At 41.6% G+C, this 19743-nt stretch overlaps 2 protein-coding genes and 1 long non-coding RNA gene across 4 annotated transcripts in view; 2 read left to right on the top strand and 1 right to left on the bottom strand.

Annotated features, from left to right (window-relative positions):
* LOC311041053 (uncharacterized protein) overlaps nt 1–19743 on the bottom strand; it is a gene marked incomplete at its 3' end in the record, with an annotated part of 464158 nt that overhangs the window by 272751 nt on the left and 171664 nt on the right. The gene's annotated exons all lie outside the window — the stretch shown is intronic.
* Nucleotides 761–5023, top strand: LOC311041164 (uncharacterized protein). Of its 2 annotated transcripts, none has more exons than XM_084051690.1 (4): nt 761–1025; nt 1403–1638; nt 2078–2219; nt 3054–5023. In XM_084051690.1, the coding sequence occupies exons 2-4, from the start codon at nt 1463–1465 to the stop codon at nt 3105–3107; spliced, it is 372 nt and encodes a 123-aa protein (XP_083907816.1). In that variant the 5' UTR covers nt 761–1025; nt 1403–1462; the 3' UTR covers nt 3108–5023. The 2 variants fall into 2 exon arrangements, with proteins under 2 accessions (XP_083907816.1, XP_083907817.1); XM_084051691.1 differs by having other exon boundaries at nt 4157–5023.
* LOC311041168 lies at nt 10634–19323 on the top strand. Its single transcript, XR_014600357.1, has 3 exons — nt 10634–10732; nt 15397–15513; nt 17010–19323. It is a non-coding gene; the product is annotated as an uncharacterized lncRNA (long non-coding RNA).

Below are 19743 nucleotides of genomic sequence, written 5' to 3' on the forward strand. Positions count from 1 at the left end.
AACACACACACACACACACACACACACACGAGAGAGAGAGCCACCGGGCGCAGAAGCGCCGCTTCCAGTTCTTTCCCTGATGGTAAGTACATTTTATCGTCTGTCTGTCTGTCTGTCTGTCTGTCTGTCTATCATATGTTTTGTCTGTCTGTCTGTCTGTCTGTCTGTCTGTCTGTCTGTCTGTCTGTCTGTCTGTCTGTATGCTACTACATACACAATCTGTATATATTATTGATTATTTGACATGTGTTATGTTCTTTTTTCTTATATCTCCTGCTCCATCTATCACCTTTCTTCCTATAATATGTGAGCAGGTCTGGTGTTCAGTTTAGGGCATCAATTCGCCCATTGACAAGCAGTAGAAAATAGCTTTTCTAACTTTTTTTTTGTGATTTTCGTTTTTTTTCATATTAACACAGTTCGAATGTTGAAGAAGGTTTATAGTCCAAAGGATAGGCGTTTTAGAATCATTAAGTGGTTTAAATTACATTACAAAAAGAGCAGTGTTTCTGTGTGTTTCTGTCGGTCTTTTGGGGGCGGAGAGTGGCTTTAACTTGCAGGGATAACATTAACATGAGAGTGGTTTTGGTTGGTTGTTGGCCCATTGTTCTCCGGTTACAAGCCTAATCCCCGCCCATCAGTATCGCTCCTCTGTGGTGGTGTAACGTAACTTAAGTACATTTACTCAAGTATTGTACTTAAGTACAATTTTGAGGTATTTTTACTTTACTGGAGTAATATCCACTGGGTGAATATTCAACCTGAGGCTGAAACTAACTTCACCACGGTGGGATTAAGCGCCGAAGCGGCCAGTATTGCGTTAGTCTTTTTCGGGACAGAATCTAGTTGTATAATCAATGTAACATTGTAGCGAACACAGCAGCTGTGATGGCAGCCCCAGCTAAACAACAGGCCGCTCGACGTTCGTATGGAAGTATTTCACCGAAGATGTTTGTGGACAAAACAACGGTGGAATAACGAGCTAGGCCTTAGCATTGTTAGCTCACGGTCACGCGTCATAATCGGTATGCACTTTTTATTTCCTGTCAGTTGACCACCCTGCTTTGCCATTGCTACGGATTGCTGATGACTTTTAGATGATTAGATTACATTGGATCATTTTGATGAAGTGATGGTATTAATTTGATGTCAAATTGGTCGTAAACTGCCACTATATATATATATATATATATATATATGTATGTGTGTGTGTGTATATGTGGGTATAACTGATACCTACATATATACTGTATGCACACACAAAAACATATTTTTAGAAACGATAAAAATATTTTTCGAAAATGTTCGATCTACAAGCTCACTTTGACGCACTGTGAGCGTATAGATTGGGTCTAAGTTCAAGGGTTCAAGTGATTTAAAATGTGTCATTGTGTTCCTGTAGGCCCTTGTCGCCTCTCTGTCTTTCCTGCTGCAGCAGGAGAAGGCAGAGTCCGACCAGCGAATGAAGGACCTGAGAGGTGACATGGAGGAGGTGCGGGGAGATCTGGCTGCCATGGAGGAAGAGGAACTGACTCGCCGAGATGTGTTGGTGAAGACCAAGGGAGAGCTCTTGAGCCTCCAGCAGGACCATGCAGAGCTGGAGAAACATCTGAACGAAACCAGGGCCCTGCTTGACAGGTACAGATCTAAACACCAGGCACACAGGCAAAGCCTCTTTTAATTTAATGTAAAAAATGGACCAGTATTTTTGTGTATTTTTTATTTTTTTTGTTTTTAAAAGATGTGATTACTAAACGGTGCTCCCTTATAGTGCCGTGTTTCTCAAACAGGGTACTAGTACTCAGAAATCTTCGTTTTTTAAAATATTTCTAGAATCGGTTACCTCTAGAAACTACCGTACATGTTTGGAAAATATTGATGTGCCCTATATTTTAAAATGCAACCAATTGTCATATCAGCCACCTGCCAATAAAACCAAGTTGCCAGCTAGCTTGCTGTATTATTTTTGGCCCTAGCCTGAGTGAGTTTTGAATATTGAAAGAAAAATAGATAAGTGGACTAAATATAAGATAACAAAGCCATAGCCATTAATGGACAAATGGTCTGTTTCTGTCAGATGGCCCAATTCCAGCACTAAACGGGCCCTACAGCAAGCAGAGGAGAGGTCAAGAACACTGGAGGAGGAGGTGGAGAAGAAGAGAGTCACTCCGGAGAAAGACATGGTGAAGCTGAAGGACAACAACCTCATGCTTAATCAGGTCAGGCGCGCACACACACACTCAGGGTCCCCACGGTCATGAAATTCCTGGAAATATTTTGAAATAAAATTTAAAAAAATCCAGTACTGGAAAAGGTTTGAAATTGATCAAACATCATCAAAGGTCCTGGAATTTATCAAGGGTCCTGGAAAAATATTTGGCTATGCATTGTTTTTGGCTATTGATTTTGTTAAAACAAAACATTTTCATAAACATGAATAATATCACACGAAATATGTAACATAAGTAGTTTTTCGCCGAACGGGCTGTGTGACGGCAGCCTAATGTATGTCTCAAACTTTATTTTTGCTACACTGCCTATCTTTGGGCATTCTACATAGGAGTAAGAGACACATTATTGCGCCGAATGATTGTTATATAGGCCTGGAAATTGGGCTAAATATTCTGGAAAAGTTTTGGAAATTCATTGCTAAAAATGTGTGGGGACCCTGCACACTACTTCAGGCTTACTCTGGGTGGAAACTGATGCCATTATCAGGGGACCCACTATACTGTATGAACATGACTGGCCAATGGTTGTGGTTCACCTCCGCCAGTCTGAGTAATAACTAAACATCATTTCAATGACATTACTTTTCTATGCTATTTGTCCAAGTGACACTATGTACACACGCTAGCCACACACACACACACACACACACACACACACACACACACACACACACACACACACACACACACACACACACACACACACACACACACACACACTATTATATCATGCATTTTTCAGTTTAGACACTTTTGGTTGCATAATACTTTGGTTGCTGTCATTCCTCTCCCCTCTAATTTCCTGACTACTTGTGTCTGCAGGTTAGGTCAGCCCATGCTCCTGCCGTTGGGTTCACAGGTGCCTCGGGCCTATAGGCTGAAACTGGTGACACACAGGATTGTGGTCAGCAGGCAGCCGCTGCTCTTTTTCTCCATTCTCCATTCTATCATTTCATTCCCACATCAATAACACCATCCGGTCAGCCTACTTCCACCTCCGCAACATCAACCGCCTCCGCCCTTCACTCACCCCCAACAACACTGCCATCCTAGTCCATTCTCTGGTCACCTCCCGCCTCGATTACTGTAACTCCCTTCTCTTCGGTCTCCCCCACAAACTCCTCCATAAAATCCAACTGGTCCAGAACGCTGCAGCCCGCATCATCACCAAAACCCCTGCCATCTCCCACATCACCCCCGTTCTTCACCAACTCCACTGGCTACCGATTAAATACCGCATAGACTTCAAGATCCTCATCAACACTTTCAATGCCATCCACAAACTCTCCCCCCCATACCTGTCTGATCTCATCCATATCAAAACTCTCACCCGGTCACTCAGGTCTTCCTCCTTCACCAACCTCACTGTTCCCCCAGCTGCTCGTTTGTCCACCATGGGGGGTAGAGCCTTCAGCCGCTCTGCCCCTGGCCTCTGGAACAGCCTTCCCCCCGACATTCGAAACATGGACTCACTCCCCACCTTCAAATCCCACCTCAAAACTCACCTTTTCAAACAGGCCTATGCTCACCTTGAGTAAAAGTCTGCTGCAGGCCTTATGTGTATTTTGTGTGTATTTTAAACTTGCTTTATTGTTTGTATTTCTTTTCTGTTTTGTTAGGCGACCTTGGGTGACCTGAAAGGCGCCATATAAATAAAATGTATTATTATTATTATTATTATTATTATACAGGAGAAAAGCCTGTGACTTGTCCAGTTTGTAACAAAAACTTTTGTCACAACGGTGATGTAAAAAGACATAATAGTTTTTGATAAAGTCGACAGCAGTTTGTGTTGTGACAACGAGGAGGATGAAACTGGTGGGACAGCTGCTCCTTGTGGCGTACACGTCGGCATCGACCCGCTGTTACTATGTGCAGAAGTGAATAATGTGTATATCTATCTATCTATCTATCTATCAATAAAGACCGAAATGGCCGTGTGACGAGATGGTTCCTGGAGCTCCAGGACTACCACTTTAAAGTTGAACATCGCCCGGGGAAGGACATCCCACACGCAGACGCCCTCTCGAGGTTGTACGAGGAAGTGGAAACTGAAGCCCCCGACCCAGGCGGCGGGCTTAGGGGGGTGATATGTGGAGTCTCGCCACGAGACCGCCTGGCAGGTAAGCCCATAACCATGGGGAGGCAGGGAGAGAGAGACAGAGAGAGGACCAAAAGGCAGCGCCTCAGTCTAGGCTGCGTCATCGAGGGGCGGTACCTGCCACTCTGCCTCCTCGATCAACTACAATTCAGCGCACCTGTGTGATGGCCAGGGCGTTGGCTACAAATACTCTCTGCTCTCTCACCCTTACTAGTATCAACCTCTCCATGGTGAAGGACGGGCAGCCAGGCGTTAAGAAAAAGACTCCACTATTTTCCCTTCCAAAGCTTGTGTGTTTGATAAGTGAAAAGTCCGCTAAAATATTGTCTCTTATATGTTATAGGTACCGTATGGGTCTTACACAAGCCTCGCATGCAAAGGTAGAGCGAGGCCTATTGAAAGGGGTGAGGACGGCCCCTCTAAACAAGTGATTCCCTGTAGAAACAATGCTCTGAGCCGAAGGTGTGAAGCGGAGCTCACTGCCCCCGCCCCCCCCCCCCCCCCTCTCTTTGAATCTGTGTCGCACCTTGTTGAATGATTGATGTCTACTGAGCCCCAACCCTGGGAAGAACTTTTGTTAAACAATTATTCACAGTGCTAGATACTCACCTTTATTATGATTTGACCGTTTATGCAGTGATTCTGTGCCATATCATTTAAATAAAAACCCATGTTTGGGCTTGTACCACCACTGTCTGACTCTTGGCTTTGATCGATACCCCACAATTCATACACTCCCCCCCCCCATTACTCACCATGTTTTCTGTCTAACTGATGGATAATTTATAATCGATAGTTTATTAGATTATAATTATTGTATGATTATTGTATTGTATCACTTTGGATAATTGCATAAAGTATGATGTATTTGCTCAGAAGGGACAGTTCTGTAACTGCTAAGATAAGATGTCTTTGCTCCCTGGCCTACTCTTTCTTACCCATGAAAGTTGTGGCTACAGTTTATGATGCCTTAGCACAGCTAACCGTGCCACCAAGATGAGCCTTTGCCCCTGTTCATGTTGATATCATATTGTGGGGTGGGCTTAATAAGAGATAAACTGTCTGTTATAATGATGAACATTTTGTATTACCAGTAGAGAATATTTTTGACACTGTACCACCTTGTCTCTCCTGTGCAAATAATCCAGTAAACCTGATTATAATTTGAGTTACTTCTTTTTACGGTAATCCTTTTTGAAAGCGTACAAACCTGTTTTTTTCCTAAGTTATCACTAACCTCTATGCATTAAGTGTTCAATCAGCCTGCACTTAGGTTCTGAACTAGAATTTAGAGTATTTAGTATTTATGTTAGAAGAAGTTCCCAGAGATATTGTAGTCATCTCTGGAGCCACAGGTGCCTCTACTTGGCTTATAGGCTTATCCTATGAGGACAAGATGCAAGATTGATTTCTATGATAGACTTGATGAATGTTTAGCTAAAGTGGACAATGAGGAGACAGTACTTCTTGGTGACTTTAACACTGACATGCTCCGTAAGGAAGCGTCAGTGTTTAAGTCATTCAGGGGGTTTTGTAATCGGCACTCACTCCACCAGCTGATCACTCAGCCCACAAGGCTGTGTGTTTCCACTCAAACTATCATAGATCTCAACGGACAAGGACAAAATCCTCAATAGTGGTGTTTCTACCTGTGGCATATCTGATCATAACATGATCAGAGTGAGGACTTGGATCACAGACTAGATAAACAGGATTGGTCCGACGTACTAAACAGCACACAGGTAGACGAATCTTGGCTTGGTTTCAAAACCAAATTCATTCAAATTTTGGACAGTGTGGCTCCCATGAAAACCATCAGGGTCAAAACCCGCTCGGTTCCATGGATGAATTCGGATATCCTTACTACCATGAAAGTCAGAGACAAAAAGTGTTCTGACTATCATAAAAGTAGGATCAAACTTGCCAAAAGCTTCAACAAAGGTCTCGAATCCCACGTAGCGAAACTCAAAAAAGAGAAAAACATGCTAAGAAACAAGGTTAATGGCATGCTGTTAGCAGAAAAAAGCTACCTCGATGGCAAAATTGAGGAAAATCAAAACAAACCACGTGAGCTCTGGAAGCTATTCAACAACCTACTAGGCTGCAGCAAGAAATTGAAAACCAGGTTTACAAACATAAACCTCAAGGTGAATGACACTCTCATTTCATCCAAACGGGAAGTGAGTAAAATCCTCAACATATTCTTCACGACCGTGGCCTCAGAGCTAGTTGAAAAACTACCCCCTCACTCTGGGAGTCATGGTGGAGAGTATGTTGATTCATTTTACGATAAACAGGGTGTACGCAAAGATGATTTTAAACTCTCCCCTGTGTCAACAGATGAGGTGTTTAAAAAATTGAGTGCACTCCAACAACACAGAGCCACAGGTCCCGACAACATCCCCGCTAAATTTCTAAAAGACTCAGCCACCTCCATTGCTCCAATCATTACCCACATAATAAACCTCTCCATCATACAGGGACGGGTCCCTAACGACTTCAAAAAAGCAAAAGTGACCCCTCTGTACAAAAAAGGAAACCAATTAGACCCTGGCAACTACCGCCCTATTTCTATTCTTAGCTCCATCTCGAAAGTCATGGAAAAAATAGTCTACGAACAGGTTGATAAGTACCTTGCCGAAAAAAATCTAATTTACGAATTCCAATCTGGTTTCAGAACAAACCACTCCACTGACACATGCCTTCTCTATTTGAACGACTCTATCAAACAAGATGTCGACAAGGGCTAATATTGCGGCATGGTCATGCTGGACCTCCAGAAGGCTTTTGACACCGTTAATCACCCAATTATGATCAATAAGCTCAAAGCAATAGGCTTTGATGACACGTCTGTGAAATGGATGAGATCCTACCTGGAAGGGAGGGAGCAAGTGGTGGAAGTAAACGGCACCCAGTCCCCTCCCCTCCCAGTGACTTGTGGTGTTCCTCAAGGAAGCATACTAGGACCACTACTGTTCCTGATATATGTGAATGATATGTCTTCAGCTTGCGACTGCAAACTGTTCCTGTTCGCAGATGACTCGGCTCTGCTGGTCTCGGACAGGGACAGGCTGCAGGTTGAGAAAACTCTCAGCACTGAACTCAACAAGATCTGCATCTGGCTCTCCGACAACAAACTCTCATTACACCTGGGTAAAACTGAATCCATCCTCTTTGGGTCCAACCCTAACCTTAGAAAGGCTGAGAGTTTCACGATCAAAGTGGGTGAAAATGTTATCACAAGAAAGGAGGAAATTACCTACCTGGGTTCCATCTTGGAGGCAAACCTCTCAGGTGACAAAAACGCTGAAAAGACGATCAAAAAGGTCCACAAAATAACACGGAGGATGTGGAGGCTTGTTCGTAAAGTCAGTAAGAATACTCTGAAGATTCTTGTAGGGGCCCTCATACAAGGTCATTATGATTATGCATGCACTTCATGGTATCACAACACCTCCAAGGCCCTAAAAACAAGGCTCCAAACATCCCAAAACAAACTTGTAAGGCTACTTCTTGGCCTCAATTACAAAACCCATCTAACCCCTGATCATTTTTCTAGGATTGGATGGCTTAGGGTTGAGGACAGAGCACAGCAACTTGCTATGGGCCTGGTCTTCAAGATACACCACAACATTGGGATCCCCCTGTATTTGTCAAAATACTTCCAAAATGTTAATCAAGTCCATGATCATAACACCAGAGGCAGCTCCACAAACCATGTTCAACCCAGATTTGGCACAACAAAGGGAATGAACTCTTTCTCATGCTATTCATCTAAAATGTGGAATGCCCTACCAAAAGGAGTAAAGGAGTGTAAAACCCTACTCACTTTCAAAAATGCCCTAAAGATACACCTTCAGGAGGCTGCAATTCAAAAATGGCCCCTGTCCAAGTCCTAACCTACCCCATGTCCTAACCTAACCTACCCCCCCCCTCTCTTTCTTTTTTTGTACATATTTTTCACCCTTCATACCAGTAACCTGTAAACTGATTGTATGACATTCTGTATAGTAGTGTGTATATCTGTCTGTCTCTTATATGTCATCATGATTTGTGTGCGTGGGGATCTCATCTTAAACAAGCTACGTGCTTAACTGAGCTATCCAGTTTAGTAGACCTTGTATTGCGAATTTGTACTTCCATGTACTGTTATGTACTGTCATGTACTGTTCTCATGTCTTACTAAATAAAGTACATCAATCAATCAATCAATCAAGAATGTATGTGGCCAGACAAAAAGTGAGTATAATGTTATCACTGTCTATCCAACCCTAACAATATAATTGACATGACCCAAAACGTTTAATCCATATAAAGACACTTTGTCTACGTTCACACTGGCACCCATAATTAGATTTGTGGCCTATCCAGACTGGAATCAGGTTTGTTTTTATCAAGTCTGAACAACAAAAAACGCATGGAAACTGAACAAGTTCTTACTTCACCCAGCTCCTTTGTGGTTTGAGAGAAAAGTTTCCTCAAACCATACAAAACCAACAAACATTTGGGATTATTTCTATATCGTTTCGTGTATAAGTAATGGAATATGTCATATAAAAGAGTCTGTAGGCTATCAGTGTCTCAACATTGTTCTAAATCCAAAATATGTTGAGAATACTGTCAATACAGCAATAATTAAGTTACAGCATTTGATCTAAATTATGTTAGAATATGTTTTTTTTCTACATGAAATTAGTGCTACGTCAAGTAACACATGTATTTTGTCTGGCAGCTCAGCTGGCTGTCAGCAACACAGTATAAACCCACATCCTGGCTAGGGAACAGGAATCTAACTACTAGGCAGTGTTACCATGTCCGCTTATTATAAGTCACTTTGTGTTTGATTTTCTGTAGAGTTTCTTAAATATTGGTAGTTGCGGGTGGTTTTTTTGGCTTGTTTCTTAAGTGAACTTGATGATTTGGGCTTGTTTCTAAAGCGCAGTTGCTTGTTTGGGCTTGTTGTTGAAAATAGCAGATCTACAAGCTTGTAGGTCGGCTATTTAAAATAGCCTATGTATTATGTTTAAAGTGCCATAGTAGCTTCTTTTGGGCTTGTTTTCATAGGGGACCTGGTTGCTTGTTTCTCTCGCAAAACCTGGCAGCACTGCTAGGAGGTAGTAGGAACCTACTGTAACCATAGAGTTGACTGTAGTGTAACCAATAACCATAGATGACTGTAACTAACTATTAGCAACCTAGCTCTGGTCCATAGCGTTAGAAGGAGTTCTCCATAACACATACATACTACTAATACTACTCACGCTACTCCCCAAAACAAAGACTATATATAAAAAGATATTTGTCAAAATACTTCCAAAATGTTAATGATGTCCACGATCACAATACCAGAGGCAGCTCCACAAACCTTGTCCAACCCTTTTTTGGCTCAACAAAGGGAAGTAACTCGTTCTCATGCTATTCATCAAAAATGTGGAACGCCCTACCAAAAGGAGTAAAGGAGTGTAAAACCCTACTCTCTTTCAAAACAGCCCTAAAGATACACCTTCAGGAGGCTGCAATTGGAAAATGGCCCCTGTCTAAGTCCTAACCTAACCTACCCCCCCCCCTCTCTCCTTCTCCTTTTGTACATATTTCTCACTCTTCATACCAGTAACCTGTAAACTGATTGTATGACATTCTATAGTAGTTGTGTATATCTGTCTGTCTCTTATATGTCATCATGATTTGTGTGCATGGGGAACTCATTTGAAACAAGCTCAGTGCTTTTATGAGTCTTCCAGTTTAGTAGACCTTGTATTGTGAATTTGTACTTCCATGTACTGTTGTTCTCATGTCTTACTAAATAAAGTACATCAATCAATCAATCAAGACTGTTTTAAGATGTTGAAAGCCTACTTTCCTTAGTGGGAACACTCTGAGCCCCCCACCTCACGTCTGAAATACACTTTTTGGCCTGAAAATAAAATATTTCACCGGAAGGAAAACAATGCTTTAGATACTCCACTGCGCCCCAGATGGGTCCCAGATGGCAGCGGTGGCCTAGTGGTTAGAGGGGCGGCCTTGATACCGGAAGGTTCCTAGTTCGATTCCCCAATTCATCACATCAATCATGAATCACCGCTGAATAGCCCTTGAGCAAGGCTTCCATGCAGGGTCCGGCTGGAAACAAGCTTCGTGCTTAGTCCGACACCCTGGGTAAACAACAAACTTTGCTTTGCTTTTTGCTTTGCTTTGCTTTGCCCCCTACAGATCTGGTCAAAGAAATTCTTCCTTGCTAGGAACCAGAGTCAGCATGGAACCAAACACGCACGGCATGTGTTGCTACCCGGGTCTGTATCCTTGGTGACACACACAACATGGCGGCCAACATAGAGCTAATCTTCCAGGATTTTATTCTGAATAAAATAAGAGAGATTGAGGACCAGCACGGAGATAACGGGTGCGTTGACGGAACATTAGACCCTTTAAATGTGTGCTAGTTCATAACTTTACTTTAAAAAAGCGTTTGATTAAGCATTTTAGTGCGTGAAACGATGCGTCCAGACGTCTTTATGCAACGTTAGCCGATGTGCTAACGATGCTAACAATGATCAGAGCTGCTATATGTAGGGTTGCTCTGCAGTGGTGGAACAAAGTACTCATTTGTTACTTAAGTAAAAGTATCAATGCAGCAATGTAGAAAAACTGTTACAAGTAAAAGTCCGGAATTCAAAATGTACTTGAGTAAAAGTACAGAAGCATTGGCATCAAAATATACTTAAAGTAGCAAAAGTTAAAGCAAAGGTTTGAGTTAAAATGTTCGCTTAAACAGAAAATAAATACTATCTATTCCAAGATTTGCACAATTTGCACGATTTTTCAAAAAATAGCCAAAGTATAAAATATGGCAAAAGTGGTTAAAACGATTGTGACACTATATTAACACATTTAGGTAACCTTTCAAGGACCCCACTTTGAGAACCAATGTTTTAGGCATCATAAAACCAAAACTGGTCCAATAAATACACTGCACAATAATGACCACCCCGCATTGCTACTGAAGTGAACTGCATGTTATTTCGAACAAAATGCTGCACTCTAAAACACTGAGTGTTACTTTAACCCCCGAGAGTGTACAAATGGAACCAAGTGTACCCGCAAGGGTTCATTTGGTTGCATTTTTATGCCTATTTAAAGGCATAGTAGGTAACTTTGCTCTGTTTTTGCATAGTTAAAGATTAAATACATTTTTCACCAATCATTTCCCCCTATATACCAGAAGTGAGTAGTGTGGTGGTGACTGACGTGGTGTTTACCTACAGAAACACACTGCCCTCTTGCTGTGTTTTTGGTGTTTTCACCGTTTGTTTTGGGAGACCAAAAACATCCCTGTCTATCAAAACAAACGGTGAAAATACAGTGTAGTTGTAGGTAAACAACACCACCACACTACTCCAGTGGCTGATGATAACTGCTGGTATACATGGAAATGATTGGCAAACAGTGTATTTATTGTTTTGCTACGTAAACAACACAGGGAAAAGTTACATATAGATATTACGCCTGTGCTGCAATCCATACGTTTTGTTTCCTACTACCCTGGATTCCTTGTACCAGGAGTGATTGCACTCGTGATCTCATGATGTCCAAGTTTGAGCATCAGTTGATGTTTTATTAACCGTTATTATCATTTATCATGATAAACAATGCTCACAATAATCGTATCGTGGAGATTATAAACAGACCTGTAATGTAAAATAAGAGCGCATTTGGTGCGCTATTATTTCACTCTACGCAAAAAATAGCAGATCTACAAGCTCACAACGCGTTGTAACGCAGCTTGTAGATCTTTGGCTATCTTTGGCGAATGTTCCCCCCAGAATCCTGGCTTTCAAGTGGTTAACAAAAGTGTCATTTTAAGTTTTTAGCATATTTTATTTATCAATGGAAGAGTAGGGCAACCACTGCAGATGTAGTTATGTTGTAATAACATACTCTGCCTTACAGATTGGTTAAATTAGTTCCGGATTGCAGCTTTTAAATGAATGAACACAGGCTTTTACTTTGTAGATCTGTGTATGTGGTTCTGGAGGTCTAATAATAATAATAATAAACTTTATTTATATAGCACCTTTCATGACCTAAATGCAGCTCAAAGTGCTTTACAGAAAACGAAAGAAAAAATGAAAACAAAACACAGGGTAAAAGCAAAAAACATTAGAGCAATGGCAATAATAGAGCAAATGGCAAGAAGTAATGGTTACAAATAAGAGGCAGCGGGTCAAGTAAAACAATTAAAACAATAGAGCAGTGGCAAAGTACAGTGGCAAGAGATAAAAGCTTAAAGATAAAAGGCAGCGGGTCAGGCAACGATAAAGACAGAAACAACAGCACAGAGATTCAGAGTGAATAAATGAGTCTTGAGCTGTGCTTTAAAACTGTCGACAGAGGGTGCCTGTCTTAGGTGCAGAGGAAGCTTATTCCAGGCCGTCGGCCCGTAGAAGCAGAATGCTGCTTCGCCGTATTTTTTATATGACATTTCAGGCACTTCAAGTAGGCCTGCACTAGAAGACCTGAGGGGACGGTTTGGGACGTATCTGGGGAGGAGGTCATAGAGGTAGGAGGGTGCCAGACCGTTGAGAGCCTTATAAACAAGCAAAAGAATTTTAAAATAGATCCTAAAAACAACCGGGAGCCAATGTAGTGAAGCTAAAACTGGAGTAATGTGTTCCCTCATCTTAGTTTTAGTTAAAACTCTGGCTGCCGCATTTTGAACGAGTTGTAGTCTGTCGGTTGTTTTCTTTGGCAGTCCAGAGAAAAGAGCGTTGCAGTAATCCAAGCGAGAGAAAACAAAAGCGTGGATCAATGTCTTTGCATCATCCAGCGACAGATATGCTCTAATTCGTGCAATATTCCTCAGATGGAAGAAGGCAATCTTGATAACTTGACCTATATGTGTATTAAAATTCAGTTCAGAGTCTATTATAACTCCCAGGTTCTTGACTGTAGAGTTACTTCCTACAGTGATGTTACCAAGCCTACTTCTTATTGATTCTTTCTGTTCCCTTGAGCCAATTATGAGAACTTCTGTCTTGTCCTCATTTAGCTTCACAAAGTTCTCGCTCATCCAGCATTTGATGCTGGACAGACAGGACAACAATGGGTCAAGAGCACTGGGGTCGTCTAGACATGATGATATAATACATGGACAGTGAACAGTTGTTTAAAATGCCAGAAACCAGAGATTGAAAGACAATATGTCTCCTCGACTCCTCCTCATATAAAGTTTGATGAATGACAGAAAAGGAATTTGAAAGGTCTGGGCATGCAGTGTCTATTGCCGACTGACACAGTTATTTAATACAGCTTTTTTTCTTTTAAAATATAGTCAAACAAATAGGACCACCCAACACAAATCAATGTCCTGTTTACCATTGATTATTGTATTGTTGACAGTCCCAGCTTCTATGTCTTCAAGTTTTTCAGGCCAAGGACCCCTTAGCTGACAGAGAAATGAAGCAGGGACCCCCCCACTATATATTGTATAAAATTGTTTTGCAGATTAAACTTTTTCATAGATTTAATTTAATAGATAGCTTCATAAACGTGTTTGACAGCACTGTCATCAGTGTTGGTTTGTATACACATTATCTTTTCCATGAAAGTGTTGGATTCATGTTGTTTATTATTCTTAACTGAACAAATTAGGAAAGAGGTTGATAGTGGGAAGCTATGTGGAATGGTACTGCTTGAATTACGGCGAGCATTCGACACGGTGAACCACATTAGACTTCTCAACAAGCTTGAGGCCCTGGGGGCAGACAGGGCAGCATGCAAATGGTTTCAATCATCCCTACGGACCGCGAACAGATGGTAGAGGCAAATGGTGTTTTGTCTGATTCAAGCATCATGAAATATGGTGTCCCTCAGGGAAGCATTCTAGGCCCAGCACTGTTTTTAGTATACGTGAATGATATGACAGACGCCTGTAACTGTGATTTGTTCTTGTATGCGGATGACTCTGCTCTGCTAATGTCCACACTAGAGAGTTCCCTGAGTCAGGAATTGACAAATGTTAATTCCTGGCTTATAGATAACAAGTTATCTTTACACACAGGGAAGTCAGAATCAATTCTGTTTGGCTCTAAAATCAAATTAGGAAAGAGCCCTGAATTCAAGGTCAAATTAAATTCGGACTACATTGAAGCAAAATCATCGGGGAAATACCTGGGTTGTGTCTTGGAGGGTAACCTAGATGGCCGAAATATGGCCAGCAAGGTATTGAGCAAAGTCTCCGGACTGACTAAATTTCTGGCAAGGACAGCAAGGTACTTGGATAGGGAGACAAAACAGGTGGTGGCCAATTCTCTTATTATGTGCCATTTTGATTTTGCATGTACATCTTGGTTCGAGGGCTTAATGAATTCCCTCAAAACAAAGCTACAGTCAGCTCAGAATAGACTGATCAGGGTCATACTGGGGTTAGGACCCAGATCCCATATAGGTAGGAACCAGTTTAGAGAACTCAACTGGCTCCCAGTAGAATCCAGGGTAACCATGGCCAGATTCACCATGGTTCATAAGATAATGTATGGCGAGGTCCCCATATTTTTAAAGACATGTTTTACTCAGAGAAGCGAAGTACACAATTTTTTCATCAGAGCCAGTGTAGCAGATTTGAGCCAGCCGGCTTTTAAAAGTAAGGTTGGTAGGGAATCTTTTACTTACATAGGAGCCACACAGTGGAATGACCTCGAAAACAGTGTCAAACTGACAACAAATCTGAGGACTTTTAAATACAAAACGAAATCATGTCTATTAGAAAAGGTTCCCCTATAGAGGGTCTTTAGACTAGGAAAGATAAGGTAGCACTTGTTTGTGTACTGTGTATGTTACTTGATCTACAAGCTTACAATGAGCTTTTAGATCGGCTATTTTCCAAGCAGGACACCCGCACACCACCAAAGCATGAAATTACTTGTCTTAGTTCTACTGGATCTCGTCTCCACTAGACGATATCCAGTTTTTTTCACTGAACCGATTATTCAATCGCTAAAATTGTATTTGATAGAAATGTCTGTCAATGGTTATTATTCAATGAGTTTTTTGACCCCCCTTACCTAGGTGGATGCGTGGGCCCAGTCCAACACCATTCCAGGACTGTTCACCGGCTCCACTGGAGCTCAGGTCCTCAGCTCTGAGGAGCTGTCCAACAGTGGGCCCCAGGCATGGCTCAAAAAGGTAACACGCAAGACTCACACACACACACACACACACACACACACACACACACACACACACACACACACACACACACACACACACACACACACACACACACACAGCGTACGTACAGATCCATTTGTCAACAGTTTTTTTCTTTCTCTCACACACAAGGTACACAGCCAGATGGATTCACACATCACAATTTCATTCACACACACACACACACACACACACACACACACACACACACACACACACACACACACACACACACACACACACACACACACACACGCGCACACATGCCCAACAACACAAGCAAGTGTACAGGTACACCCATGCACATGTCTGTATACAGTTTAAGGATTACCACCGCTCTTGGAAATGTCCTTTGGGCACTTTTTATTTAGTTGTCATGGGGCAGCATTACAGAACAATATATGCGTTTGGCTTAAATCCTTCTTCACATTCATACAGCATAACAGACTGTATGATAATGCTGAAGAAAGCTTTGTGCCGAAAACCGTATATGCTGCCCATGCCGACTAAATAAAAAGTGCCTGAAAGACATTTCTGTGCTGGTAATCCTTCTGACAGTTCTAGATCTTTGCTAGTCTGTGCACCCAGTAACTATTACTAGAAGAAACTTGAGTAGTGCTTGCATCCTCCTAACCCATTCAATTCGGGAATGCATCTGTCTGTCATTTTTAGATTTCTTTGGCTATTAAAAGATAGCAGATATACAAGCTTGTAGATCTGCTATTTTTGAAATCGTGAAAATGTGTGCAGCTCTTGGAATGTATATATTTATTTTTTAAACAAGTGACATTTTTAACTCAAATATTTGCTTCTGGGGATTCTACAAATTTCTTCTAAATCCCCCCCCCCCCCCCTCCCCACATCTCAAAACATTGTGTTACAGGGACCCCCAGAAGCAAAGATTTGAGTTACAAATGTGTATATATATTCAAAGATTTGCACAAAAAAAACACGTTTTTTCAAAAATAGCCAAAGAAATCTTAAAATGACACGGATGCGTTCCAGGATTGAATGGGTAAACACATACTGTATACAGTCTACCCATGCAGAGACAGATGCATCTAGCCACATGTACTATCCACATGCACTCCCATCACATACTGCCTTTCACTTCATATCCCAGCTGTCCGCTCCACGCTGCAGGCGCCTGCATTGCTCAACGCCCCAGTTCGTCTTGCACCCTCTTGGCCAAAAATAGCTGATCTACAAGCTCACAACGCCTCGCAGTACGAGGCGTTGTGAGCTTGTAGATCAGCTATTTCCGGCTAATGTTCCCCTCAGAGTAGGGATGCTATGGTTCAAGTGGTTCATGTAAAAAAAAAACATCCTATTTCAAAAAGATTGGCGGCCCCCCTATAGTAGCTCTGGGGTCCCGGACCCCCTGTTGAAGACCCCTGGACTAGATACTAAATCACCACGATTTATGCACGTAAGTTTGATGGAAGTGTGTGTGTGTGTGTCTCTTTTCCCAGGTTCCTGCAGATGGACCAGGCCTCTACACAGGACCCGTCTTTACAGCTGCTTCCACCGGACCCCTGTTCTCTACATAGACACACACACACACACACATTCTACAACACACTCAGAGACTCTTTTCACTTTAAGGGCCGTGTCAGTCTGCTGACATGAACCGCGTACGAAGGAAACCACGTATTTGCAGTGGCCTACATTTGTATTTGTACCCTTTGTCAAACATGTTTGGTGACATGGGGGGTGTTCCATTTCAGATAAGAGCATCCTCATTGGTGCGCTGAGGCTGTAAGTAGACAAAATGTTATTTATCTTGTTTTTCCTCTGCTTGTTGGTGGTTATATTTGTGTCAAGCGCCAACCAGTGTTAATTTTGTCGACTAAAATTATGACGAAAAATGTTCCATCGACTACCTTTTTTTACTGACAAAAACTAAATAAAAACTAAGCTATGATGACTAAAACTATGACTGCTAGTAAATGTATTGTCAATTTTGTTAAAATAATTAAGACTAGACTAACGTGTTAGGGAAGACTAGTGGATAAGAGATCCAATAGAACTAAGACCAGTCATTTTATGCTTCCGAAATAGTGTAGATCGGCTATTTTCGCCACCTAGCCAAAATATATATAAATTAGGTATTATGACGCCATCAAGGCCTGCCTTTTAGTCGACTAAAATGTGACTAAAACTAAATGGAACTTTAGTCAAAAGACTATGACTAAAACTACATCAAGATTTGCTGTCAAAATTAACACTGGCGCCAACTAAATCCACTTATAAAACAGGGGAGTAGTAAGGGTTGATAGGTTAGTGTAAAAAGGTATAATATTCAGCTGTAAATGCAACTTAACCACTTAGACGCTATATACTTCGTTGACCGCGGTTTGTACTACGTCCGCTCCTTTTTATTTTCCTTCTACACCACTCCTTTTTCTCTTTGCCGAAAAAAAAGCCGATCTACAAGCTCACAACCTGTACACAAGGTCAGCTGTTTTCAGGCGAATGTTCACCCAGAATAGGGACAGTACGGTTCTCTAGTCACGCAAACACAAATACCATCTTAGTTTGTCATTAGTTTGGACAGATGAGAAAAGGTTTATAGAATGTGGTTTCCCGGACGTAAATGGAAGAGTATTTGCGAGATCTAATATCTGCTATTTTTGAATAGCCAAAGAAATCTAAAGTGACACAGATGCATTCCAGGTCTAAATGGGTTAATCAGTAGTTCTCACACTTTGAAGATAGAAGATAAAAAGAATAATAGCAGATGTACAAGCTTGCAGTGCAGCACTAAGTGACGCGCTGTGAGCTTGTATATCTGCTATTTCTGAATAGCCAACGTATAAAATCTAAAATGACACGGATGCTTTCCCGGTTTTAATGGGTTGCTAAATGTAATCTGGATAATTAATTTCTGAGGGCTTAACTTAAATGTGTCTGTGCAGGTACATTTTAAGTTTTTAAAGGATATATTAGTTATATTAAAATGTTCAGTCATCAAGTTTCTTTCATGTTTGTACTCAACGTACACAAGATGGTTAACCAAGTGCTTGCATAAATACCTATTATAGAGCACACACTCCTCCAAACATTCTTTTCTCATCATGCAGGGTGATTTAAGCTATGGTTCAGAGGCCCAGAATGGGTGACAGCCCCCGTTTCTACCGTGGGTCCCAATGGGAGACTTTTACCCTTTGGGTTCTGGGTAGGAAAAAAAAAAGATTTTTTTTAAAGTAGCAGATGTAGCTTGTATATCTGCCTTTTTTTTTTAGAACCACTGATTCCTCTAATTCCTAAGAGTTTTCTGAAAAAAACGTATGCTATTCTCAGTTCAAAAATGTCCAAATCTGCAGCCTTCCAAGAAAAGTCGAGAGAGAGATGACATTAAAAACTAGGTATAAAATACCTCAAATGTGATCAGTGTTGAATATAATAAGTGTTTATCAATTAATTGGTCAAGAGTTACAGGTTCAGAGTAGAGAAAGGAGAGAGCGTAACAATAAGAACCGCCATCAATACAGACATAGCTCACATATAGATGTTAAAGTGACTACCAGAGTCGGCCTCACCCTCCAGACGGGCACCGGTATGATTAGGTTTGAGGTAAGAAAAGCCCAATCAATAGACACGGCTCCAGCCATTAGCAGTCATAAATAATGGATGCAGAGGGTAGATCACAGTGTCAAATTAAAAGTAATGCTATCTGTGTGTGTGTGTACGCGAGCGTGCGTTTGTGCAGTGAAGACGGTTAAATATCTGAAAATATTTCGGGTCATAAGAAAGATTTGTATTAAAAAAAAAAGTCAGCTCAGAGGAGTAATTAGAAATGTCTTGCTCAGGGACATCCTGGCTTGCTGCTGTGGTCGTTTTATATGTGTTGCTTGCATGATCATCCATCCATCCATCCACCAGCCTGCAAGAGGAGACCTACGAGGTCCAAGAGTTCCAGGCCGAGCTGCAAGCACCGCAAGGAGGAGATGAGGCAGTCGTGCGTCCAGCGCGTGAAGGAGAAGCAACTTTCCACCCCCCAAAACACGCACAAACTCCCACAAAAGCAGCCTACTTTACCATACAACCATTTAATGACTTTAAAACGGATATCTGTTGGAATTAAAACCTTCCTCAACATTAGAACTGTGTTAATATGGGGAAAAAAACGAAAATCAAACTTATTCATACTCATTTTTCTAGCCACAGTCACATAATGTGAAATGTGTCCTCTTCACTATAACA

The sequence above is a fragment of the Gymnoscopelus microlampas genome, assembly GCF_963454915.1.
Source record: "Gymnoscopelus microlampas genome assembly, chromosome: 24".
Classification (NCBI taxonomy): Eukaryota; Metazoa; Chordata; class Actinopteri; order Myctophiformes; family Myctophidae; genus Gymnoscopelus; species Gymnoscopelus microlampas.